General features: G+C 39.2%; 3 protein-coding genes across 4 annotated transcripts in view; 2 read left to right on the forward strand and 1 right to left on the reverse strand.

Annotated features, from left to right (window-relative positions):
• Positions 1-6,471, forward strand: part of CRLF3 (cytokine receptor like factor 3) — a 36,398-nt gene extending 29,927 nt beyond the window's left edge. The window contains exons 7-8 of the mRNA XM_032428758.1: positions 4,092-4,204; positions 5,288-6,471. Of these exons, the coding sequence (XP_032284649.1) occupies positions 4,092-4,204; positions 5,288-5,544 (370 nt within the window). The 3' untranslated portion in view covers positions 5,545-6,471. The remainder of the gene's footprint in view (positions 1-4,091; positions 4,205-5,287) is intronic.
• A 2,602-nt stretch (positions 6,472-9,073) lies between these two features.
• LOC116647607 (ubiquitin-conjugating enzyme E2 N-like) lies at positions 9,074-9,672 on the forward strand. The gene has a single exon (XM_032429111.1). The coding sequence runs from the start codon at positions 9,159-9,161 to the stop codon at positions 9,612-9,614; it is 456 nt and encodes a 151-aa protein (XP_032285002.1). The 5' UTR covers positions 9,074-9,158; the 3' UTR covers positions 9,615-9,672.
• A 7,457-nt stretch (positions 9,673-17,129) lies between these two features.
• The window catches only part of SUZ12 (SUZ12 polycomb repressive complex 2 subunit), a 44,281-nt gene continuing 34,097 nt past the window's right edge, over positions 17,130-27,313 (reverse strand). For both annotated transcript variants that reach the window (XM_032428679.1, XM_032428680.1), the window contains 6 exons: positions 26,376-26,467; positions 26,014-26,157; positions 24,942-25,099; positions 24,349-24,547; positions 23,564-23,643; positions 17,130-20,837 (listed from right to left, as the gene is read on the reverse strand). In XM_032428679.1, coding sequence (XP_032284570.1) covers positions 20,492-20,837; positions 23,564-23,643; positions 24,349-24,547; positions 24,942-25,099; positions 26,014-26,157; positions 26,376-26,467 — 1,019 coding nt within the window. In that variant the 3' untranslated portion in view covers positions 17,130-20,491. The remainder of the gene's footprint in view (positions 20,838-23,563; positions 23,644-24,348; positions 24,548-24,941; positions 25,100-26,013; positions 26,158-26,375; positions 26,468-27,313) is intronic.

Raw genomic sequence — 27,313 nt, forward strand, 5'->3', positions numbered from 1 at the left:
TAGGCTAAAATAAAAATTTCATTTTATTTCTTATATTTATCATAAAGTTGGATATTTTTCATATATTTATTAGCTAAGCAACTGAATTTTTGAATTTTGCTCCAAGCATTCACTGCGAAGAAAAACATTACAGATTGTGTAAGAAAGAGGATGTGTCACTTAAATATAATCAAAGTTAGCCAAAGTGCAGAGTAATAGGGATAACAGATTAGCCCTCTTGTTGTCATCGAAATTGCTCCTGTTTTGGGCCATGTTCTCTCTCATAACAGTTCACCTTTGAGAAAAATTATTACCCAGGACGTTCTACTCCTTTACTCTGTGCAGTGTATGTATTTCTAGTAACTTGTCCATAAATTAATTTTTTATTAATTGTATTTCAGTTGTACATGGATTAGAGGAAGTCACTGTACCCTACCATAAATTATCTTGTATAGCATTTTTCTTTTTTATATAGTTTCTTAAAAACTGGTTTTATGTGAGAGAACAACTACAGTAGTGTCTGAGTATATACTGTCCTGACTACTTGTCTTACAACTTAAAAATTCAGTGATTTTAAACCTCCATTCTAGGGCGCCTGGGTGGCTCAGTTGGTTAAGCGACTGCCTTCGGCTCAGGTCATGATCCCAGGGTCCTGGGATCGAGTCCCACATCGGGCTCCCGGCTCAGCGGGGAGCCTGCTTCTCCCTCTGACCCTCTCCTCTCTCATGCTGTTTCTCTCTCGCTCGCTCTCCAATAAATAAATAAATAAAATCTTTAAAAAAAAAAAAAAACCTCCATTCTATTTCTTAGTGAACTATGAAAATAATTCTATGTCTCATTTATTAGCGCTTTAGTTTCCTGGTTCATTCCATGTTCAGAGCAACTTTTGTAAACTTTTTATGTCGTGCTTATCTTTATTACATGCTGTTTTGGTGAAAGATGCTTTTAGGAATTACTTTGTAATTTATTCAGATTAGGAGTTTTTTTCTTTTTTCTCACTGCATTGAGGGCCTTTTCTATTTTACTGCTATTTATTTATTTATTTGAGAGATAGCAGGGGGAGGGACAGAGGGGAAGGGAGAGGGACAAGCAGACTCCCCACTGAGTGCAGAGCAGAGCCCAACACGGGGCTTGATCTTACGACCCTGAGATCATGAGCTGAGCTGAAATCAATCAAAAGTCTGACACTTAACCGACTGAACCACCCAGATGCCCCCACTGATAGTCTTATGTGAACTTCCTTGTACATGATGAGTCACTTTTCTAGTGCTGCTTTAAAAAGTCTCGGTCTTTGAGTTTGGACAATTTGATTATAATATGTTTCAGTGTGATTTCTTGGGTTTATCCTAGTTGGTGTCCATTAGGCTTCTTGAATCTAGATGTCCATTCCCTGCTCCATATTTGGGAAGTTTTCAGCCATTATTTGCTTAAATGAACATTCTGCCCCTTTCTCTCTTCTCCATAAGTCTCTTAGACTTTCTTCATTCTTTTTTCTTTTGTCCCTGCTGTTGGATAATTTCAAATGACCTCTCTTCTAATTTGATGTTTCTTTCTTCTGCTTGATTGTGTGATGTTGCACTTCTCTTGTGAATTTTTCAGTTATTATTGTATTCTTCAGCTCCAAAATACTGTCTAGGTTGTTTTTTTTTTTTTTTTTTCGTCTCTTTGTTGGTGTTCTTTTTACTCATGTCTTATATTTTTGACCTTGTAGAGCATCTTTATGATGCTTGTTTTGAATTGTTTGTCAGATAATTCATGTCTCCATTTCATTAGGATAATTTTTAAAAAGATTTAATTATTTATTTGAGAGAGAGAGCGCACGTGAGCTTGAGTTGGGAAAGGGAGAGGGAAGAATCGCCAGTAGACTCTGTGGTGAGTGTAGAGCCCAACGTGGGGCTTGATCTCACGACCCCGAGATCATGACCTGAACTGAAATCAAGAGTTGGACGCTCAACCAGCTGAGCCACCCAGGTGCCCCCATTAGGGTAATTTTTTGAGATCTATTTTAGTTTTTTGTTTGTCCCATGTTTTCCTGTTTCTCCAAATGTGTTATAATTTTGTGTTGGGATCTATACATATGAGAAAACAGCCACCTCTCCCAGTTTTTATGACCTGGTTTTGTGCAGGAAAAGACCCTCATAAATGAACTCAGCTAGAGATGCTGGGAGCCTCTGAAACCTTTTTTGGGAGGATGAGACTTCCCTGGGCTTGTGTGTACAATTTCTCAACTAGAGAGCTTTGTGGGTCTTTCAGGAGGTCCTAATCTCTTGCTCCCTCTGGTGCCTGTTTGTGGCACTGCCTGTTTTCTGATGTTAACAGCAGCAAATAGCCCTGTTCTCTCTTGTACTCAGTGGCCACCAGGCATCCAGAGTTTGCCAGCTCCCCATCAGTGCCCACATCAAGTGAGACAGGTACCGTTCCCTTGAGCAGCCCTGTAAAAAGCTGGTGCAGAAGCACATTCCGTTCTTCTCTCTTCCTCTGAGAGAGAGAAGCCTCAAGTTATGCACCTGCTCCCAGTCACACCCAGTTGTACTGGCTCTTGGATGCCACCCCTCCCATTTCTTTGGTCTTAGCAGCATTCAGGCAACCATACTATGGTTGTTCTGTCAGTGCTGTAAAGGAGGCACAACAGATACCAGTCCTTCAGGCAACCTTCCAAAGAGTTGGAATGTTGGATGCACGCTCCACTCCTCTCTTTCCCCGTCCCAAGGGAAGAGTCCGAAGCCGGGGTGTTCTTACCAGGCACTGATCTGTGGAGCTTGGGAGAGGCCCTGACTTGGGGAAGTGAAATTTCTCTTCTCACCCATTTCAGTGCAGCTGTTTTCAGCTTGTACTCCCTGGAGGTACTGCAGCTTCTTAACTGGATTCTGGAAACCTCATAAAGGTATTTTGGTCTGTATATCATTGTTAAAGTAGTGTTTCTGTGGTAGAAGCAGGACTGGGGCTTATGAATCTGCCATCTTGCTGACATCACTCTCCTCTTCCCCTTACTTCTTAAGACCACTGGTTTAGGGGCGCCTGGATGGCTCAGCCGGTTAAGCGTCTGTCTCACTTTGGCTCAGGTCATGATCCCGGGGTCCTGGGATCGAGTCCCGCATCAGGCTCCCTGCTCCTCCGGGAGCCTGCTTCTCCCTCTGCCGCTCCCCCTGCTTGTGCTCTCTCTCTCTCTGATCAATAAATAAAAAATCTTAAAAAAAAAAAATACTGCTGGTTTAGAAGTGAAAGGACTTCAGAAACCCGCCCACATATTTATTTTGATCCTGCCTGTTTGGCACTTTGTAACAAAAGACATTTTGAGGCCATACCAAGTATAAATACATCTTCACTTGGTACAGCTACATTCTGTTGCTTACTAATTTTTCTTTTTCTGTCCTTCGAAGTCTGGCTTTCTGGAACGGAGGGAAAGATGCATCTGGTGGTAGAAATATAGGTTGACTTTATATGTAAGTTTCCTATTTCTAGAGTGCATGATGATGTATTTTGAGACTAAAACACAAAAAGACCTTCCACATATGAAGTTCTCCAAGCAAAATATGTTAATAACTATATTATCTATTTTTTTAAAGATTATAATGTCTATTTTTAAAGGCTTTAAATACTTGATAAACAGTAAGCAAACCATTGCATAGACTCTCACGTTGAAGCTTTAGGTGATGGCAGGAACAGTCACATTTCTTATAATGGCAAGTATGACAAGTTTCCTCTGTGTCTAGAACCAGAACATAAAATGGGAATGCATTGTCATAGCTGTAAATAGTTCATATAGAGCCTACAGTCAGAATGCCTGAATTCCTATCATGGGTCCAGCACTCAGCCAGGCGATCAGGGTCAGGTTATTTAGCCTCTTTTTAATCTTGTTTTTTCTCATGTATAAAATGGGTACAGTAATCATAGCACCTACCTTATGGGTTGTTAGGTGAATTCAATGAGATGATTGATATAGATAGATATAAAATTTTTAGATCAGTGCCTGGAATTTAGGAAGTGCGGAATCATTTTTAGCTATTATTAAGAGCAGCTATGATGAGATTGCTCTTTTTAACCTTAGTAACTGTTAGATATCATGTTAAAAAAAAAAAAAAAGATTAATGACCTTTCTACCTCATTTACAGAGTTGAAACTGTGGGACAGCCAGACAGAAGAGACAGTATAGGAGTGTGTGCAGAAAAACAGAATGGATACGACTCTCTGCAGCGCGATCAAGCAGTGTGCATCAGTACAAACGGTAAGAGATACATAACTGCTATTTCTTTGAAATATGTGAATTAGTGTAGTAAGATACAAATCTGCCCCAACATCACACATGTGTAGCAGGAGATGAGAAAGTTTAAGTCTTTATGACATATCTGTATGGCTACTATGTACCAGGCATTATTCTATTCCCTTTACAAATAATAAATCATTTAATCCTTTTAACAGCTTGTTGAGGTGGGAAGTAGTATTACACCCATTTTATAGATGATGAAAACCGAGCCACAGGGAGGTTGAGTGACTGGCTTAAACTCCCATAGCTTAGAGGTGATTGAGTTGGGATTGGCACCAGGCAGTCTATCCCTGGATTCCGTGTGCGTAGGTCATCTAAATTCAACATCGGTTGGTGAACCGAGGAGAGAGTTTACTTAATTTTTTATATCTCCCTAGTGTTCTTTGGCCCCTTACTCTGCAGTAATCACACTTTTATATATATTTTTAAATTTTATTTTTAATTTTATTTTTTTAAAGATTTTATTTATTTATTTGAGAGAGAGAGAACGAGAAGGGAGGGGGGAGAGGCAGAGGAAGAGGGAGAAGCAGACTCCTTTCTGAGTAGGATCCCAGCATGGGGCTTGATCCCAGGACCCAGAGATCATGACCTGAGCCGAAGGCAGACGCTTAACCAACAGAGCCACCCAGGCGCCCCTATAGTAATCACACTTTTAAAATCCCCTCTCAAGATGTGTTAATATGTTGTGGTATGGGTCAAGCAGTAGATAGAACAACATTCTTGTTTATTTCATGTGCAACAATGTTGCTGTTCCACAGGATGTAATCTTGTAATGGAGTCAAGTTTCTTTTGATGCCATCCCTGTGGGAAACTCAGTCTCCATTCTAAAAGAGTAGAACCCTGGACCAGAACTCTAAAATGTGATTAAAGCTTTAACTCTTTCTCCTGCCTTAATATTGGAATGCATTCTCTTTGACTAGTTGGCATAACATAATGTTTTCTTGATGTGAGTTGGGAAATTACCTGTGTTACCAGTAATCTAGAATCCGTTTCAGTTCTTCATTGTTGCTCACATGTAAATGACTCTTTACCTTAACATTTTAGGTGCGGTTTTTGTAAATGGAAAAGAAATGACTAATCAGTTGCCAGCAGTTACTTCTGGGTCCACTGTCACATTTGACGTTGAAGCTGTGACTCTAGGATCCACCAATAATAACGAAGGAGGAAACTTCAAGCTTCGAGTAACTATTAGCTCAAATAACAGAGAAGTGGTTTTTGATTGGTTACTTGAGCAGTCTTGTGGTTCTCTTTATTTTGGTTGCTCATTTTTCTATCCTGGATGGAAAGTGTTGGTATTCTAGATCTTTGGATGATTGGCTTTGGTTTTGCGGGGTTTTAAACGTAGCTGTCCTCAGCTCAGTTTAGTTGTAATTGGTTAAAAAAAATTGTTAGATTCATCTCTCAGTTAAGCCATTGGAAATGGAAATTGTTTACTGGATTTATTTTGGAATATTTTAGCAATAAGAGATTTGACTGTTGTGGACAAAACTGTAGTGCAGTCAGTCTTACTTGTAGCGTAGTGTTAATTGAAATATCAGCATCACGATAAAAATGAAATTGGCTTTTAACGTATGAGGAGATACAGAAAGCCCTATACCCTTCCACTGTGTACTTCTTGAAAAGTTGATTATTAGAACAGAAAAACTTAATGTAACATTATCTTATTAAATTTCTATCTTTTAAGGATCCCAGGCCATGTAAAACTTTAGGATCAAACAGTAGGAATAGACCAGCTAGAAGACGGAGTTCTGTAACATACATTCAGTTGTGTGCTCTCCGCATGAGTGGTGAATATGCTCTCCATATTCAGGTATTTGTAAGCAGTATTGAATTTTATCTCATGTTCAGTAATCTTTAATGTCCCAAAAACGTGATAATATTTGCGTTGTTAAAAATTACTGAGCAAATGTCTACACTAGGCAGAGTATTTTCTTTTTTTTTTTCTGTGCAGTTCGATTCATGATAGACTAGAGGATTTTTACAGGGTAAAACTACTCATGAAAGTAGTATGTACGGCAGTAGCTGTTCACATATATGTAATATGCACACGTGCATAGCCAGCCTCAGCAGTGTGTATGTTAACTGCTCATAGGGTATGAGCTATGGTCCAGTTTAATGTCAGTTTTATAAACGGTCTTTTAGTGGACCAAACAAATATAAGGTAAATACTTGACCTATTTTTTGAAAAACTTAAATTTGTTTAAGATATTTATTTGAAGGACTTACTTAGTGTGTAAAAATGATTATCTTAACTTGCTATACCAGCCTACAGATTTTTTTTTAATGTGAATTTTTTTCCTTCATTTTTAACAGTAGAAATGTGGAAAAGCAAGTTTGATATTTTTGTAAGATAATTTATTTGGGGATTCAAATTCCCTGTTAGACAATCATGACCTTTTCCCCTTGCGTTTTTATATATAAGTAAGCCGTCTTTCATTTGTTTAGTGATTGTTAAGATGTGCTAGAATGTAGATGCCTCGTCCAGCTGTCTGAAACAAAATAAAAAACTAAAAGTTAAATGTGTGTATTTTTTCTTCTGTGAGATTTGATGAATCCAATTTTAATTTTTTAAGTAGAGGGAAAAAAGGATTTCTTGTGTCTTTGGTTTGTTTTTGTTTTTTTTCTTTAAAGATTTTATTCTTTGGGGCGCCTGGGTGGCTCAGTTGGTTAAGCGACTGCCTTCGGCTCAGGTCATGATCCTGGAGTCCCGGGATCGAGTCCCGCATCGGGCTCCCTGCTCGGCAGGGAGTCTGCTTCTCCCTCTGACCCTCCTCCCTCTCATGCTCTCTGTCTCTCATTCTCTCTCTCGCAAATAAATAAAATCTTAAAAAAAAAAAAAAAAAATTTATAAAGATTTTATTCTTTTATTTGAGAGAGAACACAAACTGGGGGAGGGGCAGAGGGAGAGGGAGAAGCAGACTCCCCGCTGAGCGCAGGACCTGACATGGGGCTCGATCCCAGGACCCTGAGATCATGACCTTAAGTCAGACGCTTAACCAACTGAGCCACCCAGGCGCCCTTTTGTGTCCGGTCATTTTAATACAAATAACGTTGTAACTTGTGACAAGTTACTTACACTTTCTTATATTCTGTGCATCTGACACTGAGCATAGTGCCTGACACATAACATGTGTACAGTAAATGTTGGGTTGAATGAATGTGGATGGGTTATTTTCTCTAGAACATCTTCATCTTGTTCCCTTCATTTGTCAAATATTTATTGAACATCTTTTTTTCTTATCCTCCATAGGAGAGTCACATCTTAAATTTATACCTATAGAATCTGCCTTTTCACAGAAATGACTAAAACCTAACCTAATTCTAGATCGGCATGGATTGTAATATTTTGACCTCTGAAGCTAATTTAAATATTGCTTTCTTTTCTTTTTTCTTCTTTTCTTTTTAAAGATTTTATTTTTAAGCAATCTCTACACCCAACGTGGGGCTCGAACCCACAACCCCCGAGATCAAGAGTCTCATGCTCCACTGACTGAGCCAGCCAGCACCCCTGCTTTTTTTCCCCTTAAACTGTGAATTTAACATTTTATTCAAACCCAACTCATTCTGTTTAAACAGATGAAGGAGCCCAGTGGGGCACCTGGGTGGCTCATTCGTTAAGCGTCTGCCTTCGGCTCAGGACATGATCCCAGGGCTCGATTCCAGGACCCTGGGACCACGACCTGAGTCGAAGGCAGATGCTTAACGACTGAGCCACCCAGGCACCCCTTTTATCTGCATTTTGTAGTCTCCAGCATACAAGTTCTACAAGTTTTGTTACAGTAACACCTAAGTGTTTTGTCTTAGTGATTGTAAATGGTCTTGTATTTTTAATTTTGGTTTCCACATGCTCATTCATAATCTATAGAATGTCTTTGTATGTTTGTCTTGTATCCTGCAGAATTGATGAACTCTTGTCTTTTCCCCCCTCAAGATTTCCCATTCAACTCATGGATTTCCTAGAAATGTGTTATTTAGTTTCTGAGTGTTGGGAGATTTTCCTGTTATCTTTCTGTTACTGACTTCTGGTTTGATTATATTGTGTTTGGAGAACAGTCTGTATGATTTCCATTCTTTTACATTTGTTGATTTATATCCCAGGATATGGTCAATTTTGGTATATGTTCTATGGACACTTAAAAAGACGCGTTTTCTACTGTTAATGGGTAGAATGTTTTGATCTTGTAGAGTTCTGTATCTTTGCTGATTTTCTGTCTAGTTGCTCTATCAGTTCTTGAGAGGGGAGTATCAAAGTCACCAATTGTAATTGTAGATTTGTCTGTTTCTCCTTTTCTATCATTTTTTGACTTACATCCTTTGTAGCTCTTTTGTCTTATGAATACACACTTAGGATTGCTGTATCTTTTTGGTGGATTGACCATTTTATCATAATGTCCCTCTCTGCCTCTGGTAATTTTCTTTCCTCCAAAGTCCACTTCATCTGATATAAATCTAGCCTCTCCTTTCCTCTGATTAATGTTTGCATGATATGTATTTTCCCTCCTGTGCTTTCAACTTTTCTATATTAATATATTTGGAGTTAGTTTCTTGTAGATAGCATACAGCTGAATCATGTTTTTTTGGTTTGTTTTTAATTTACTCTGTCAATCTCTGAGTTTTATTTGGTCTATTTAGACCATTTCCATTTACTTTTATTATTGATATGTTAGGGCTTAAGTTTGCCATTTTTCTTTCTTTTTTTTTTTTGTTTTCTCTGGTTTTCTTTTTTCTGCATTCTTGTGGGTTGCCTCAACATATTTTAGAATTCCATTTTGATTTATTTATAGTGTTTTTGAGTGTCTCTTTGTGTAGCTTCTTTAGTAATTGTTCTAGGTATTAAAAATATAGGACTTCCACTTGTGTGTGAGGTAAGCGGAGCCGGAGTCGAGACCAGAGGCCGAACTCGGGATCTGACAATATGGCTGGGCTGCCCCGCAGGATTATCAAGGAAACCCAGCGTTTGCTGGCAGAACCAGTTCCTGGCATTAAAGCAGAACCAGATGAGAGCAATGCCCATTATTTTCATGTGGTCATTGCTGGCCCCCAGGATTCCCCCTTTGAGGGAGGGACTTTTAAGCTTGAACTATTCCTACCAGAAGAATACCCGATGGCAGCCCCTAAAGTACGTTTCATGACCAAAATTTATCATCCTAATGTAGACAAGTTGGGAAGAATATGTTTAGATATTTTGAAAGATAAGTGGTCCCCAGCACTGCAGATCCACACAGTTCTGCTGTCGATCCAGGCTTTGTTAAGTGCTCCCAATCCAGATGATCCATTAGCAAATGATGTAGCGGAGCAGTGGAAGACCAATGAAGCCCAAGCCATAGAAACAGCTAGAGCATGGACTAGGCTATATGCCATGAATATTTAAAATCAATCTGATCATCAAGTGTGCATCACTTCTCCTGTTCTGCCAAGACTTCTTCCTTTTTTGTTTGCATTTAATAGACACAGTCTTAGAAACATTACAGAAGGGGCGCCTGGGTGGCTCAGTTGGTTAAGCGACTGCCTTCGGCTCGGGTCATGATCCTGGAGTCCCTGGATCGAGTCCCGCATCGGGCTCCCTGCTCGGCGGGGAGTCTGCTTCTCCCTCTGATCCTCCCCCTCTCATGTGCTCTCTCTCTCTCTCAAATAAATAAATAAAATCTTAAAAAAAAAAAAAAACATTACAGAATAAAAGCCCAGACATCTTCAGTCCTTTGGTGATTAAATGCACATTAGCAAATCTATGTCTTGTCCTGATTCACTGTTGTAAAGCATGAGCAGAGGCTAGAAGTACCATCTGGATTGTTGTGAAACGTTTAAAAGCAGTGGCCCTTCTCGGCTTTTATTCATTTCCCCCTCGTGGTTTGAGTATAAAGCACTGTGCATGAAGGTAGTTGTCAGGTTAGCTGCAGGGCTGTGCGTGTTTTTCTTTATTACTTTTTTTGAGGGGGAGAGGTAGTTTTATTTTAATTTTATGGGCTCCTTTCCCCCTTTTTATGGTGATCTAATTGCATTAGTTAAAAGCAGCTAACCAGTTCTTTAAAATATGCTCTCTAGCCAAGTCTAACTTTATTTATATGCTATAGATGGACAAGCTTGATTGTTTGAACCAAAATGGGAACATTAAACAAACATCACAGCCCTCACTAATAACATTGTGACTTTGCTGTCAAGTGTAGAATCCTTCCTTCAAGAAAAAGCTTGTGACCATTTTGTATGGCTTGTCTGGAAACTTCTGTAAATCTTACCATTTAGTAAAATATTTTTTGTTATTCTAAAAAAAATACATATATATGTATATAACACACATATATACATAAAATACACGTATGTATATTCATTAGTGTATGTACACACATGTAAGTGTATTATGTCTATTACATGTATATGTTGTGTATGTGTGTGGGTACAGATCCATATGTAGGTATACCTACATCTACATTAGTATGGTAATGGCTTTTTAATAATTGTGAAAGTCCTCTGGATTTCTTGGGTACTACAGGTACTAATGTAGGTCTTTCATAAAGTGAAGTGGTGTAATGTGAACTTTCAGAAAGCAGGGGATGTTGTTCACTTTATGCCACTTCAGCTTATGAAAAGTTTCATAGGAACACTCCACTTCCAGATAGCGGGGGAGATAATAAATCTTATCAGTTAATTGGTGTCATCTTTTTTTTTTTAAAGATTTATTTATTTGACAGAGAGAGACACAGTGAGAAAGGGAACACAAGCAGGGGGAGTGGGAGAGGGAGAAGCAGGCTTCCCGTGGAGCAGGGAGCAGGGAGCCCGATGCGGGGCTCGATCCCAGGACCCTGGGATCAGGACCTGAGCCGAAGGCAGACGCTTAACGACTGAGCCACCCAGGTGCCCCTGGTGTCATCATTTTATCAGTTCAAGTGAAATAATCCTTGTATCTCTTTATCCTTCCCCATTTACAGCATAATTTTGTTTCTTAAATATTTTCTCTATATACATTTAGAACTATCAGTGTTGCCTTAACCATAAAAAAATATTTCAGAAAACTCGAGAAGAAATGCCTACTGTATTTATCTGTATTTCTGTGTTATGTTCCCTGTACATTTGTGTTCTTTTTTCCTTCATGATGTTCCAAGTTTCCTTCTGTTACCATTTCCTTTCGGTTTCAAGAACTTCCTTTAGCCATTCTTTTATGATAAGTCTGCTGGTGAAAAATTTTCTTTGATTTCTTCTGTATAAGAATATTTTGATTTGGGGCGCCTGGGTGGCTCAGTCGTTGGGCTTCTGCCTTCGGCTCGGGTCATGATCCCAGGGTCCTGGGATCGAGCCCCGCATTGGACTCCCTGCTCCACGGGAAGCCTGCTTCTCCCTCTCCCACTCCCCCTGCTTGTGTTCCCTCTCTTGCTGTCTCTCTATCAAATAAATAAATAAAATCTTTAAAAAAAAAAAAGAATGTTTTGATTTTCCCTTTATTCCTGGAGGATATTTCACTGAGTATAGGATTCAAAATTCTTTGCGGTGGGGGGCGGCGGGGCTTGAACTCATGACCCTGAGATCCCGACCTGAGCTGATAGCAAGAGTCGGATGCTTAACTGATGGAGCCACCCAGCTGCCCCAACAATTCTTTTCTTTCAATACTTGAAAAATATTATGCCACCCCGCATGGCCTCTGATGAAAAATCTGCTGTCATTTCATTGTTTTTCCTTGTAGATAAAGTGTCACTTTTCTGTAGTTGCTTTCAATATATATATTTTTGTCTTTAGTTTTTAGAAGTTTAATTATGATGTGTCCTTGCATGGGTTTCTTTGGGGTTATCCTGTTTGGGTTCCTCAGCTTCTTGAATTGTTAGGTTTATGTAACATGCCACCTTTGGAAAGTTTTCAGCCATTATTTGAAGTACTTTTTTCAGCCTTGTCCTCTTTCTCCTTTCCTTCTAGGACTCCAGTGACACATATTTTACATCTTTTATGTATTCCCACTGATTCCTGAGGTTTTGTTTGTTTGAAGTTGGTTTTCTCTCTGTTGTTCAGATTAGCTAATTCCTGTCATTCCACTTCCAGTCTACCAAGTCTGGCCTCTGTCACGTCCCTTCTACTGTTGGGCCCATCCACTGAGCTTTTCATTATTTATCTTGGTTATTGTATTTTTCAGTTCTAAAATGTCCATTTGGATCATCTTCATACCTTCTGTTTCTGGGCCAGACTCTCTATATTCTTTGCTGAGGCCGTTCATTTTTCATCTGTTTCAAGTGTGTTCGTAAGTGCTTGTTGAAACATTTTATTTATTTATTTATTTATTTATTCATTCATTCATTCATTCATTCGTTTTTAAGATTTTATTTATTTATTTGATAGAGACATAATGAGAGCAGGAACACAAGCATGGGGAGTGGGGGAGGGAGAAGCAGGCTTCCCACTGAGCAGGGAGCCTGATGCAGGGCTTGATCCCAGGACCCTGGGACCATGACCTGAGCCAAGGGCAGACACTTAACGACTGAGCCACCCAGGAGCCCCTTATTGAAACATTTTAATCATGGCTTTGGTGATGGGGAATCTTTTGTGTCCGTTCCACTGGGCCAAGGGATGTTCAGATAGCTCATTAAAACATTATTCTGGTTGTTCGGTGAGGATGTTTCTGGAAAAGATTAGCATCTGAATTGATGGACTGAGGAGAGCAGGTGGCTCTTCCCAATGTGTTGGGCCTCATCCAATCTGTTGATGGCTTAAATAGAACAAAAAGGCGGAAGAAGGTTGAATTTGCTCTCTGTCTATTGAGCTAGGACATGGATCACCTGCCCTCAGTGCTCCTGGTTCTGGGGCCTTCATATCTGGACTGGAATCTACACCTTTGGCTCTCAGACCTTTGAACTATATCACCTGCTCTCCTGGGTCCCCAGCGTGCAGACAGCAGATCTTGGGACTTCTCGGCTTCTATAATCATCTACTGGTTCTGTTTTTCTGGAGAATTCTAATACAGTGCTTTTAAATCTTTGTCAGATAATTCAGATATCTTGATCAGCCTGGTGTCAGCATCTGTTGTCTTTCTTTATTCAGTTTGAGATCTTTCTGGTTCTTGGGATGACAAGTGATTTTCTACTGAAACATGGGCATTTTGTGTTATGTTCTGAGACTTGGGATCTTATTTAAACCTTCTCTTTCAGCTGGCTTTTTGATGCCGGTCCAACAGGAAAAGATTGAGGGGCATTGCCTCATTACCCCCACTTGGAGATGGAAGGGTAGCTTCCCCTTGACCTGCATTGACAGCCAAGTGGAGAGCCCTTGTTATTGGTTGCGTGGGCATGGGAGTTCCAGTTCCTTGTGTGATCTCCATGGACGCTGCGGTGGGGGTGGCCTCGTTACTCTAGGCAGCGGTAGAAGTCTGGAGTCTCCACTGGTTTCCTCTGAGCCTTCATATCATAGAGAGGGAGAGCGATCCTGTTACTGCTGGTGGGGGTGGAGGTCCAGGCTCCTCTCTCACCATGGAGGTGGGTGGCTTCATCGCTGCCCCGTGGGTGACACCATTTCGCAGTGCTGTTGGGGTGTCTCGTTACAGCCTGATGAGTGTGGAAGTCTGGGCTCCCCACCTGGCCTTTGCCGGCATGGGCCAGGGGCAGGACACAGTCTTTTCTGTAGTTGTAGTTTCCTAGGGCTTCCATCACAAATTTCCACACTCTGGGTGGCTTAAAGAGACAAATTGATTCTCACAGTTCTGGAGACCAGAGGTCTGAAATCCCGGTGTTGGCAAGACCGGGCTCCCTCCCAGGGGTCTAGGGAGAAGACTTCCCTGCCTCTGCTGGCTTCTGGAGGCTTCAGGGCCTCCTTCACTTGCCGCCACCTAACTGCAGTCTCTGCCTCTGACTTCTCATGGCCCCCTCTGCTTCTTACAAGGAAACCTGTCTGTATTTAGGACCCGCCCAGGTAATCCACAATGATCTTATCTCAAGATCCTTAGCTTATTTATATCTGCAAAGATTCTTTTTCCAAATGAGGCCACATCACAGGTTCCAAGATGTGGACATGTCCTTTTGTGGGCTACCATTCAACCCTGTACAGTGGTGTTTGGTTTGAAGAGAGCCGTGGTGGGTGACAAGTTTTCTGTTTTACAAGCTGCCCCTTTTGTGGTCCTTTGGCAAGAGAGACCAGGCGTGGAGCCCAATGTGGGGCTCGAACCCAGGACCCCGAGATCATGACCTGAGCTGAAACCAAGAGTCAGATGCTCAACCGACTGAGCCACCCAGGCTCTCCATTTTCTCAGAGAAGCTATACATTTTAATATCAAAACATAAAAATGGAATAGTAAGTAGAGACAAACAGTAAAGACAGCCTTTATGAGGGATTTCCCTGTAGAGAGGTAAAAAGTAAGCATCTGAGGGCCTCTGTTATATATGAAGGATTAGGGCAAGAACAAGAAGTGAAACATAGGGGCGCCTGGGAGGCTCAGTAGTTAAGCGACTGCTTTCAGTTCGGGTCATGATCCCAGAGTCCTGGGATCGAGCCCCGCATCCGACTCCCTGCTCAGTGGGAAGCCTTCTTCTCCCTCTGCCTCTGTCTCTCCGCCCTGCTCGTGCTCTCTCCATTTCCTGGAGAGCTTTTATTTTTTTTATTTATTTATTTTTATCAAAGATTTTTATTTATTTGACAGAGAGAGACACAGCAAGAGAGGGAACACAAGCAGGGGGAGTGGGAGAGGGAGAAGCAGGCTCCCCGCTGAGTAAGGAGCCCGATGCGGGGCTCGATCCCAGGACCCAGCCTGGGACCATGACCTGAGCCGAAGGCAGACGCTTAACGACTGAGCCACCCAGGCGCCCTGGTGACTCATAAATTTTAGTGTCAAAATATAAAAAGTTTTTCTTCTGATACCTTTATAACTTCACCCTTTCTCTGCAGTTACAAGCAATGAATCTACTAAAGAAATAGATGCTTATTCAGGGACAGAAGGAAGAAGAAAAGTGACTCTGGTTTTGACCCATGAGGCCCGGGAGAATCCTTGAAACAGGTTCTGAGTCTCATTCAACATTTCATTCCCTGCTTGGGACAAGCGTTGGCATACATTTAATAGATGAATGAAAGAATGGCTGCTAGTGGCCGCATGCTAGAAAGGCAGGTAGAAGCTCTTTGGGTTCTGAAAAAGGATGGAGTAGCTTGGACACAAATATGATGGTGCACCTGCACGTGGCCCCTGGTTGAAGCTTTGCCATGTGGATAGCTATGATAGTAGTCAAAAACAGGAAAATAGATAAAATACAGTAGTCCAGGAGGTATCAACCCTGCTGTCTGGAACCAGCTTTATAGAGTGATCCCATGTGACGTTAAAGTAACAATCTTACCATTTGTCTCAGAATGTACTTGAGTGAATTTTTATTCCTATGTAAAAATGGACCATACCCTCATAGGAACTAGTACATAGGAACAGAAGATGGTCCAGGAATTGGATCACAGACTACATACTGAGAACACCAGAGTGCATGTATGTACTTAAATTCTGCTGTGCCCTGGGACTCCACTTGGTTGGAGGGGGGACTGCATACCTGAGATAAGACTGGAGAGATAAATGCAGTCAGGTCAGAAAGAGTATGATTTTTATTGACAACAACCCAGGAACCATTAATGGTAAGATCTCTGCTTTAATATGGTACTTGGCATAATTAACAGAACCTCACGTATTTCCACTTTTCTAGGAGGGGCATACTATTTATGTTACTTTAACAAAATATAAATTGAATTTTTAGAAACTATTTTTGACAATGAACTTCCTGTTTTACTTACTAGAAGTTCTAAGCTGTGTACTAGACACTTACCCTTCTGCCTTTTTCCCAATGAGAACATCATCCTTCTTGAACTCCGTTTTCTATTTTCTGGATTAAAATTTTTTTAGAGGGGGGCGCCTGGGTGGCTCAGTTGGTTGGGCGACTGCCTTCGGCTCGGGTCGTGATCCCGGAGTCCTGGGATCGAGTCCCGCATCGGGCTCCTGGCTCGGCGGGGAGCCTGCTTCTCCCTCTGACCCTATCCGCTCTCATGCTGTTTCTCTCTCTCTGTCGAATAAATAAAAATAAGCAAAATCTTTAAAAAAACAAAATTAAAAAAAAAATTTTTTTAGAGGGGCGCCTGGGTGGCTCAGTTGGTTAAGCGGCTGCCTTCAGCTCTGGTCATGTTCCCAGGGTCCTGGGATCGAGCCCCGCATTGGGCTCCTTGCTCAGCAGGGAGTCTGCTTCTCCCTCTCCCTTTGCCCCTGCTTGTATGGTACGCTCACTCTCTCTCTCAAATAAATAAAATCTTTAAAAAAATTTTTAAAATTTTAAACTATAAAATTTTTAAAAAATGGGTAGTAAATTGAGATGTCTCAAAAATGGCAGAGTGAAAAGCCTGCCTCTCATCTGTTCTTTTCTCCAGATTATCTTCCCTAAAAGCAGCTGTTTCTATGTATCCTTTAGACATGCTATAACCCAAACAAAATGGGCACATTATTAACTTTTCAATTAAAAAATTTGGAGCACACTAGAAACTGTTCTGTACCTTTTATCTTGGCAGTTGTTTCACACACAAAAAACCCAGACCCTTCTTAACCCTTTTATTACTGCATAGTATTTCACTTACGTGGCTTGTATAATGTAGCCAGTTCCCTACTGATGACTTGTGTCTAATCGGTTTTCAACAGTGGTAACAATTTGTAATTTTACATGTGTTCTAGTTTACCTGTAGGGTAACTACCTAAAGATGGAATTGTTAGAGCAAAGGATGAATGCATTGTGATTTTTAGAAGATTTTTGAGAGTGAAAGTGAGAGATCACAGAGGGAGAGGGAAAAGCAGGCTCCCAGTGAGCAGGGAGCCTGATGTGGGGCTCAATCCCAGGACCCTGAGATCATGACCTGAGCCGAAGGCAGACGCTTAACCCTGCGCCACCCAGGCGTCCTGCATTGTGATTTTAATAAAGTACCAGATTGCTTGCTCTCTCTCGACATCGTACCTATTTTGCCACCAGAATGGTCTTGAGTGCTTGTTAATATGCCAGTAGTGAAACCACTTTCTATTGACAGCAAGCTGAATCCATCTGTGTTCTTGCTCTCATTCCTTCCTTTTTCTGATAACTTCTGTCTTTGGCTTCTGTATGAGTCTGCAATCCTGCTCAACCCTCCCATCCACTCTCCCCAGAATTCTTAATTTTGCGTCTGTATGGTATGGCCCCATTTTCACATACTCTTCATGTGTGAAGCCTCTCCATCTCATTTCCCATGTACTAGACACTTTAAACCTGTTTCCTATCATGTCACTACCCTGAAGTTGCCATCTTACTCATTTTCTGTGCTGCAGGACTGCTGCTTCCTCTGAAACCTTCCTGGCTTCATCGTCCCTCTGCCCTGCAACAGCACTGACCGAGGACTTCTCAGGCATTTACTTCAGGACAGGTAGTGTTCTAGTAGTTGAGTATTTCACCTGGGCTACTACTAAATAGCATCCTAGTGGTGGATTCTTCCTGTGCAGATCTTCTCCCTTCTCCAATTCTTAGAGCCACGGCTCACCAAAAACACAGGTTGATTTGTGTTGTGCTGTAAATCTCCAAATACTTCCTACTGCCCAAAATCCAAACTCAGCACAGCTTGTAAAACCCTCAGTTCAGGTCACCAAATAAGTATCTGAGCACCAACGAAAACCATTAGGCAGTACTAAGGTAAGTGAGGTGCACCTTGCAATGTAATGAGAAAACGAGTGTTTAGAAGAAACACCTAAAGCGAGCGTTGGAAGCACAGAGGGGCACTCAGCTCAAACACACAGCAGGTGTACAGGTGACATGCTATTACTAGTAAATAAAGTAAGAGCTCAAACTGTCAGCTCCTCTGTAAAGTTTCCCCTAACTCTTCCAGAGTTAGCTTCAACAACTAACCTCACAGAATGTTGTATATGACTTTATTATACAATATATTTTACTTTATAATTCTCATTTGTATCCCACTCTATGAACTTTCTGAAGGCCAAGATAAATTTTTTCATTAAAAAGAAAATCTACAACCAAAGATGGATAGCTGTTAGGTTAGCTAACATTGACATTACTCTGAACTTATTATAAAAAATTTTTTAAGTATTACCATAAATAACATGCCAGTTGCAACTGATGTTACTAGAACTGAACGTAGGATTTTGCACTGATTTTTTTTTTCTTAATTTCTTATTAACTGACCAATGGGTGTTACTTTTTCTGGATCCTTACTATCCTAGCCAAACGAAAATCTTAGTACACACATTAACAATGCATAATAATAAAAACCAAAACCAAAACAGAATACAGCTTTTATATTATTGAACTTTATGTACAAAATCATTTGATTTCAAATAAACATTTAATGTAAAAACAAACGTTCTTTTAAACTGAATTTTTTTTTTTACATCTACTGTACCATTCAAATGCTTTATCATCTTACATGATTTCTTCAAAATCTCTTATCAAGGGTACATATAGAAAAGCATTTTTTTTTATAAATAGAAACAAAGGGATTTTTTCAGCTTTTATTATAAGATGACATAAAAAGTTTACTCAACAGAAGTAATTTCATTACTATTTGGGGGAGGGAATCACCAACTTTTTGTGCAAACAATGCTAGCCTTCTTTTAAGCATTAAGAGCATAACTGCTTAAGAAATGACATAAGCAATAATTCTACACCTACATCTCCCCTAAAATAATCTATTTTTTTTACATATGTGCACAGCTTTAGCAAATTAAAGCCCGAGAGAAATGCTCGAGATTCACTATCCAGAGGCATGACCAGAGTTTACTGTAACTCATTTAGAGAGCTTACCAATCAAGGAGTCTGTAATGAAAGCTGCAGTTTCCCTCTTTCCTATTTTTCTTAACACAAAAATCAATGACTAAGAACTTAATACTGGATGACAAATCACATCCACACTATTAGTTAAATAGCCTCACAGTTAAACACATCTTAAAAGACCAATCAAATCAGTATTTACATTTTATAAATTTCTGAAGACACCATTAGAAAGCTTATATATCCCTTCATTAAACAAAATAGGGAACTGCATCTGATGGTGGTGGAATGAAATTAAAAAATTAAAAATACCTGTATTTACAGCAGCATTGATCCTTTATAAATAAAGAATATGAAAATGCAATTATCTTTAAGGATAATAAAAAATTGAGGTGATGTTACTCAACCACAGTGCTTGGAGTTGGAATAAAAATCTATTGGTGCTTGTTAATGTGCCAGTAGTGAAACCACTTTCTGTTGGAGAAAATCCAACTGCAAATATGTGCATAAAAACACATATATCACAGGGCAAAATTGCTCACAATGATTCAAGTCAGCTTATCTGTATTGGATATTCTAATCATGAAATACATTACAAAGACATCCTTGCAAAGAAAAAAACAAGTTATAACATTTTCTGGTTCATTTTTATAGAACATTTACTTCCTTGAAAGTGGCATCTTAAAAATCCCAAACTCATTCTTCCCTTGGTTTATAATGAAAAGATGTGGACAGCTGAATTTTCAATGTGATTACCATACTGGAAAAAAAAAACAAAAAAAACAACCCACAAATCCAAAACAGCAAATGTTCAAGTTTAAAAAAATATACTGGGTGAGCAATGCAGTAAAAGTATCCACATGAAAACAAAATGGTCAGTAACCTTGTAAGCCAACACGACATTTCACGGTCAACAATGTGAAAAATTGACATTTTCTCAAACAGGCATAAGATGAAGAAGTGCTATTTTAAAATTGTAAAATGAACTTCTGTAAAGAATCTTACGTTGTAATTTCTCATTCCCAATTGATAAATGATCTCAAAATCAAGGATCAAGGTTTGATTACAAATAATAATGCAACATAATTTCCAAAAATCTTCAATTTCTAAAAAGGAATCACACTCCAATTTTCCCTCCCCAAAAAAGGTTTCACAATTACAAAGTAGAAAAATGGCCAGTCACAAATGCAAAAAACATTGTAATTTAAATATATGAAATAATTTCTAGATATCAATTCATTTCATAAGACAATTGCTGAAGTTAAAAATACTTTCTTTGAACTATTGCTTTTCATGCTCAAACCAGATTGTTGTAATGACATCAATGAAAGGGACATACATGTAATGCTACATGACGAAGTGAAGTTGAGCCCTGACACAAATACCCTTGTTGAAATCATTTACTTCATCTAACAGTGCCTGTTTGAAACCTATGATTACAAACGAAAACAAAACTCTTCCTAGAGGCTGAATTCCCTAGAATGCAATTTCAGTGTTTGTCCATAACATGGGGTTAGGTTTCTTCTTTTCAGAGTTTTTGTTTTTTGCTCTGTTTTGAAACCCCTGAGACACCATCTGCTTCCAAAGCTTTCTCTTTTGAGTTAATTTCACTAAATCCATTTGCTGTCCCATTTTGTTCTTCAGTGATTTCTTCATTTGCAGGGGAAGCAGATTCTCCTTTTTCTAATTTTTGCTGCATTTCACGGAGCTTGGTAACAGCTTTATCTATTGACATTATGCTAATAAGATTAAAGTCATGCATGCTGACTAGATGAAGCATGAAGTTTCGACATAAATTCTTCTTAATTATTTTCTGTCCATAGTTTTCTACAAACAGCATACAGGCATGATTCATTTGATTGTCAGCAATAAACCTATTTAATAAAAATAACACAAACATCAATAGTGATATAAAGCATTTTTGTCAAATGCAACATGGTAACTACGATAGACCAGTAAGTGATTTAACAATCAGTAAAACTACAGTGAATCTGAGATTCAATGACCTGAATGGACTTACCATTTTAGAAATTTAAAGAGATTTAATTTAACCAGAACTTCAACAGATGTCATTTCTGTTTGTCCTAATGAAATGGCATACAGCAGTATTAAAAGTAGAGAGCATTTTCTCTTGCCAACACCACTTTCATTAACTCTCTACATACACACTAACTGTCCCCTTTAGTCTCTTTCTTGACTTTGACGTACTTTCCTAGTTCAGAAGCAGTGTTTCTCTGCATTTTCACTTCATGGAAAACCTTTAAAGAAACGAAGATGCCACATTTGTGACAATACGGATGTACCTTGAAAGCATCACGCTAAGCCAGACAGAAAGACAAACACCGTATGCTCTCACTTATATGTGGAATCTGGAAAAACAGAGGTGCCTGGCTGGCTCAGTTGGTGGAGCACGCGACTCTTGATGTCTGGGTCGTGAGTTTGAGCCCCATGATGGGTGTAGAGATTACTTAAAAAAATAAATTTGAAAACAATAACAAAACTCATAGAAAAAGAGATCAAACTTGTGGGTACCAGAGGCAGAAAGTGGGAGGAGGGCAGATTGGAGGAAGGTGTTCAAAAGGTACAAACTTCCAGTTACCAAATAAATAAAGTACTAGGATAAATAAATAAATAAAGTACTAGGAATATAACGTACAACATGATGACAACAGCTAACACTGTTGTATGATATACAGGAAAATCGTTAAAAGAGTAAACTAAGAGTTCTCAACACAAGGAGAAAAGAATTTTTTTCTTTATTCTTCTTTCTTTTCTTTTTATTGTATCTATATGAGAAGATGTTAGCTGAATCTATTGTTATCATTTCACAATAAATGTAAATCAAACCATCATACAGTATGTCTTCAACTTACAGTGATGTATGCCAATTATTTTTCGATATAACAGGGGAAAAAAGCCACATTAAAAAAAAATTTGAAGGTGTCACAACCAATGTGGTTACAGTGTGGCTGTATTGACAGAAAGGAAGTAGGGTGCCCCCACAATGAATAAAATTTGAAAAAATCAAATTAAACCAAACAGGAGAATGGCTGCTCAGTTACCCACCGAAACTGAGTGTCCAACAAAGTCTGTAAGGCCTGCCTGCAGGGGCACCTGGGTGGCTCAGCTGGTTAAGCGGCTGCCTTCAGCTCAGGTCATGTTCCCAGGGGTCCTGAGATCAAACCCACATCGGGCTCCCTGCTCAGTGGGGAGGCTGCTTCTCCCTCTCCTCCCTCTCCCTCTGCTACTCCCCTCCTTGTGCTCTCTCTCTCAAATAAATAAATAAAATCTTCAAAAAAAAAAAAAAAAGCCTGCCTGCAGATATTTTAAAATCTAAAGTTTACCCAACTACTTGCCACTTTATAATGCTAGTATAGCATGAACCCCAATAGCTGTAATACTAACAGAGTTAGATCAAGGAATGAAAATGGAACCCAATAAAGTAATAGTAGGACTAAAATTCCATCTTGAAACTGACATATCAGGACAAAAGAAAAAAGAGACTTAACCTAAGTTTCGAAATACAGAAATTATTCATAACTGAGTTTTAATGACTACACCAAGGACCAGACAAACATTTTCTGTAAAAGGCTAGATGAGTAAACATTTTAAGCTTTGTAAGCCATATGCGATCTGTTGCCTTTTTTTTTTTTCAACCCACTAAAAATGTGAAGACTATTCTTAGCTTAAGGCAGTGTACAAAAAAAGGCTACGGCCCATGCACCCCAGACATCTGGGCTCGAACTATGTACCAATTCCTTTTTACTCCCTAAGAGTAAAGAAACAAAAGTGCCCCTTACCATTTATTTCATTATAAATGAAAAAACTTTGGCTGCTTATGCTATAGAAGCCTTAAATGAGGATCTAATAATAATAAAAGGTACAGAAAAAAATATGTGTATTGACAGGCAAATAGTTCACACACAGGGAAGGAGGGAGATCTGCAGGAAAAGCAACGCTCTGGAAGATAACTTTTAGCCACAGTGGCACAAGAAATAAGTACTGTTCTACCCTGACCATTATGCAATGGTAGTAAGAAATCAGAAAAGCTACTTATATTTTATTCTCCAGAATTAAGCAATTTTAAAAAACTGTAGTAATAGTGTGATAAGCAATTTTCAGATTTCTAGGTATGTAGCAAGGGACATACTATTTTTTAAATCCTTGGCAATAAAATAAATGAAAATTGGGTCATTTAAAAAAAGGGACATAATAAAAATGAAAACTGCTGTTAGATGGAGCTAACACCCTTCTTACATAAAACCATTTTTCTTTCTGCAGTTATAATACTTTGGATTAGGGTAAGATTTAGGGCACACTGTATCTAATTTTACTAATATTTTTTAGAGGAGGAGAGGGGAAACGGAGAATCTTAAGCAGGCTTCGCACTGAGTGCAGAGCCCAATACGAGGTTTGATCACACGATCCTGAGATCATGACCTGAGCCAAAATCAATAGTTGGAAGCTTAACCAACTGAGCCACCCAGGCGCCCCTAAGCCAACTGAATTTTAAGTAAGATTCAAACATAAAATTTACAGAATGTGAAGCAGCAAGAAGAGCATAAAGGAAATGGAATATTTAAATTTAGAAATACCATACCCATGTTTCATGACATGGAGATTCCACAGTTTCATCACTTCTTTCTCTCCTTCATTAACATCAGAAAATTCCTCGATTTGCTAAAAAAAAAAAAAAAGAAAGAAAGAAAGAATACCTATTAAATACAGAAAAAACAAAATTGGTATTTCTAAGAAAAAATTATGAGACTATCATAAACAATTTTTTTAACAATATCACAACTCATTTATACAGCAAAGTGGCAACATTTGTTAACAGAACTTTTATTTAAGTAATTTTAAAAGGGAAACCCTAAGTTATAAAGTAGTTACCTACTTCAAAAAGACCAAAAACATGATACAAAATCACAAGAAGAAAATCTTTGTATGTCCTTCAGTTGGTAACTGTTTAAATGACACAATTACAAAAATTGTGGATTCAAAAAAAAAAAAAATTGTGGATTCCTGAATTCCTTTTAGAAAGGGGTCCTTTACACTAAGTTAAGAGTTTAATCCATATTAAACAACTATTAGTTTTTTGTTTTTGTTTTTTTTTTAAAGATTTTATTTATTTATTTGACAGAGAGAGACACAGCGAGAGAGGGAGCACAAGCAGGGGGAGTGGGAGAGGGAGAAGCAGGCTTCCCGCGGAGCAGGGAGCCCGATGTGGGGCTCGATCCCAGTACCCTGGGATCATGACCTGAGCCGAAGGCAGACGCTTAACGACTGAGCCACCCAGGCGCCCCAACAACTATTAGTTTTTAAACATGAATCACTTCATCGTAAGATTCTAAAATCACGGTCAATGGTGATAACAGTAATACTCACTGTAATGGTTTTTTCTCTTAGCCATTCAGGATCTTTTTCATCTTCACTATCTACTTCCATTTCTTGTGGACGGAGAGGTAAACAAGTATCACTATGGAAATATAGACGATTGTGTCCACTACTATACGTTCGCTGCTGTTCCACTTCTCCATCTTCAGATTCAAGAAATTCAGACATGCTTGCTTTTGTTCGTTTTGGTCTGATGAAAAGAAATGTTGATGTTAACATTAAATGACAGGGATAGGATTCTTTCTATTTTACACCTCTCAAATAGAGTACATTCCTCTGGTACAGGTTCCTTTCTAGGTATGCACACAGTAACTTCCACTGGGAAAATTCTTTAATCCCTCTAATCACTGTAGCAGTAGTGACATTAACATTTAAGACATAGGAAAAAGTTCTAAAGAGGAAGTGAGAAAATCACTACAGGAGCTGGGGAGGGTTATAAAGCAGTATACCACCTCAGACACTTAGCTAATAATCTGAAATAATGATTCCCACCCTAAACAGTAGCTCTGTCTAGCTCTCCTTTGTGCCTCCACCATCACCAATAAGTCAGAGAATGAGTTTTGTTCTATGACCTTTTTACCTACCTGCACACAAGAATATGTGTGATAGGTGTTCTCTTTACTGGCCCATTGCGACTAAAAGCAAATCCAGGTTGGCGATGAATATCCTGAGGATTTCCTGCATAGGAGCCATCATAACACTCGTTGATAGAAACATCTATTCTAGCACCCTTTGGATGATACTGTAACAAGAATGGCAAGATGCTCAGAATAAGGAAATACTAATTACCTCTACCCTACATACCTATGACTTTAATTGAATTAATTAAAAAGTACTTGTGGCTCTTAATGTTTTGAACACTAAAATGAGCCACACATACAAAAATGGTGAAAGGGAAGTCAGAAGACCTGGAGTAAAGAAGATCTGTTAAAATCCTGGCTGTGACATTTATTGGCTTGGTAACTTTGTACAAATTATTTCTTGTTTGAGTAAGAATAAAAAAATCACCACTTAATTCAAAGAGCCAATGTGAGGATTATAGAAGTCAACATAGGTGCATTATGCAAATATATGTAAACTGAATCACTGTAATTCATGCATATGGCAATCCATCAAATGCAAAGATTTTGGCATTTTGTGCAGAACAATTTATTATTTTTACTTTTTTAAAAGATTTTATTGGGCGCCTGGGTGGCTCAGTCATTAAGCGTCTGCCTTCGGCTCAGGTCATGATCCCAGAGTCCTGGGGATCAAGCCCCACATCGGGCTCCCTGCTCAGCAGGAAGCCTGCTTCCCCCTCTCCCACTCCCCCTGCCTGTGTTCCCTCTCTCGCTGTGTCTCTCTCTGTCAAATAAATAAAATCTTTAAAAAAATAAATAAAAGATTTTATTTATTTGAGAGAGAGAAGGGGAGAGAGAGAGAGATTGAGAGAAAAAAACATGAGCGGGGGGTGGGGCAGAGGGAGAGGGAGAAGCAGGCTTCCCTGCTCAGCAGGGAGCCTGATGCGGGGCTAGATCCCAGGACCCTGGGACCATGACCTGAGCGGAAGGCAGACGCTTAACTAACTGAGCCACCCAGGTGCCCCAAGAAGCACAGGTTTTCAAAGTCAGATTGTCTTATGTATTATTGGAAAGAAAAACAAGAAAAGTCACTTACAACATAATTGAAGATAAATCTGCTATGGCAGAGTTTAAGATGCTTGAGTAAACTATAAAGTTTGCGACAGTTCAGAGTACACCACGGGCAATGTAGGTCATCTCTTGCTTCAGTTTGTTGTCTTGTATTGTTGTTATAAAGAAACTTTAAAATAACAAAAAACAAAAAACAGCAAATCTTCAACTTAAACATCTCAAGGTATTTTGTTTCAACATCACCTTTAAAAATACTTAAAACAATTTACAAAGAAAACCAAATTAGAGACATTCTTTTCATTTAAATATGCCAAAATATTTCAGATGTAACATGCAAAACAAACGCATTTCATGATTACTTAAAAAAGAAGGGTGAGCTATGTTTACCTGATAAAATATTCTTAATTTTTGTCGGTTTTCATTTGAAGTATCTTTTTCTTTTCTTGTTTGTAGGTCTGTATTCAATGATTCTTTAACAGCTGAAAATATATACTTTTATATTTAATACAAATACGTGCTTATAAAAAGTGAAATAATATATCTTGTAAAACTAAACATTAAAGTTTTCAAAGAATTCTACCTACAGTACTTAACAAAATTTTTTTAAATTTTATTTTTTTAAGATTTCTTTATTTGAGGGGCGCCTGGGTGGCTCAGGTCATGATCCCAGGGTCCTGGGATTGAGCCCCGCATCAGGCTCCCTGCTCGGCGGGAAGCCTGCTTCTCCCTCTCCCACTCCCCCTGCTTGTGTTCCCTCTCTGGCTGTCTTTCTCTCTGTCAAATAAATAAAACCTTAAAAAAAAAAAAAAAGATTTCTTTATTTGAGAGAGAGTGCACACACAAACAGGAGAGGGAGAGAGTATCTGAAGCAGACTCCACGCTGAGTGAGGAGCCCTATGCGGGGCTCGATCTCACAACCTTGAGATCATGACCCGAGCCGAAACCAAGAGTGGGACGCTTAACCAACTGAGCCACCCAGGTGCCCCACTTAACACAAGTTTTGTTCTCATCCTCAAGTTATTAAGGTCTTTACTGGCAGGACCCATTTTTTCCCTTTAAAAGTCCATCTCTCTCCCTCTCCACCCCCCGCAAAATAATAAAAAAAACCCACCTCTTATATTCTAAACCATTATGAAAGTAACCCCAAGTAATTATATGTAGTCGCTATAATATTTTAAAAGCACTCTGAGATCAGAGGTGGTTTTGACTGGTCTTTGTATTCTCAGTGCACCAACAGTGAGCAGATATCCACCAAGTGTTGATTTAACAAAAATTAAAAATGATTGTATCAGTATCACCCTAAATCCAAAAGATAATGGATTAAT

The sequence above is a fragment of the Phoca vitulina genome, unplaced genomic scaffold, assembly GCF_004348235.1.
Source record: "Phoca vitulina isolate PV1807 unplaced genomic scaffold, GSC_HSeal_1.0 scaffold40, whole genome shotgun sequence".
NCBI lineage: Eukaryota > Metazoa > Chordata > Mammalia > Carnivora > Phocidae > Phoca > Phoca vitulina.

Bases quoted from the DNA above. Each gene is read 5' to 3' on its own strand.
- LOC116647607 (XM_032429111.1), top strand. From the start codon at position 9,159: ATGGCTGGGCTGCCCCGCAGGATTATCAAGGAAACCCAGCGTTTGCTG.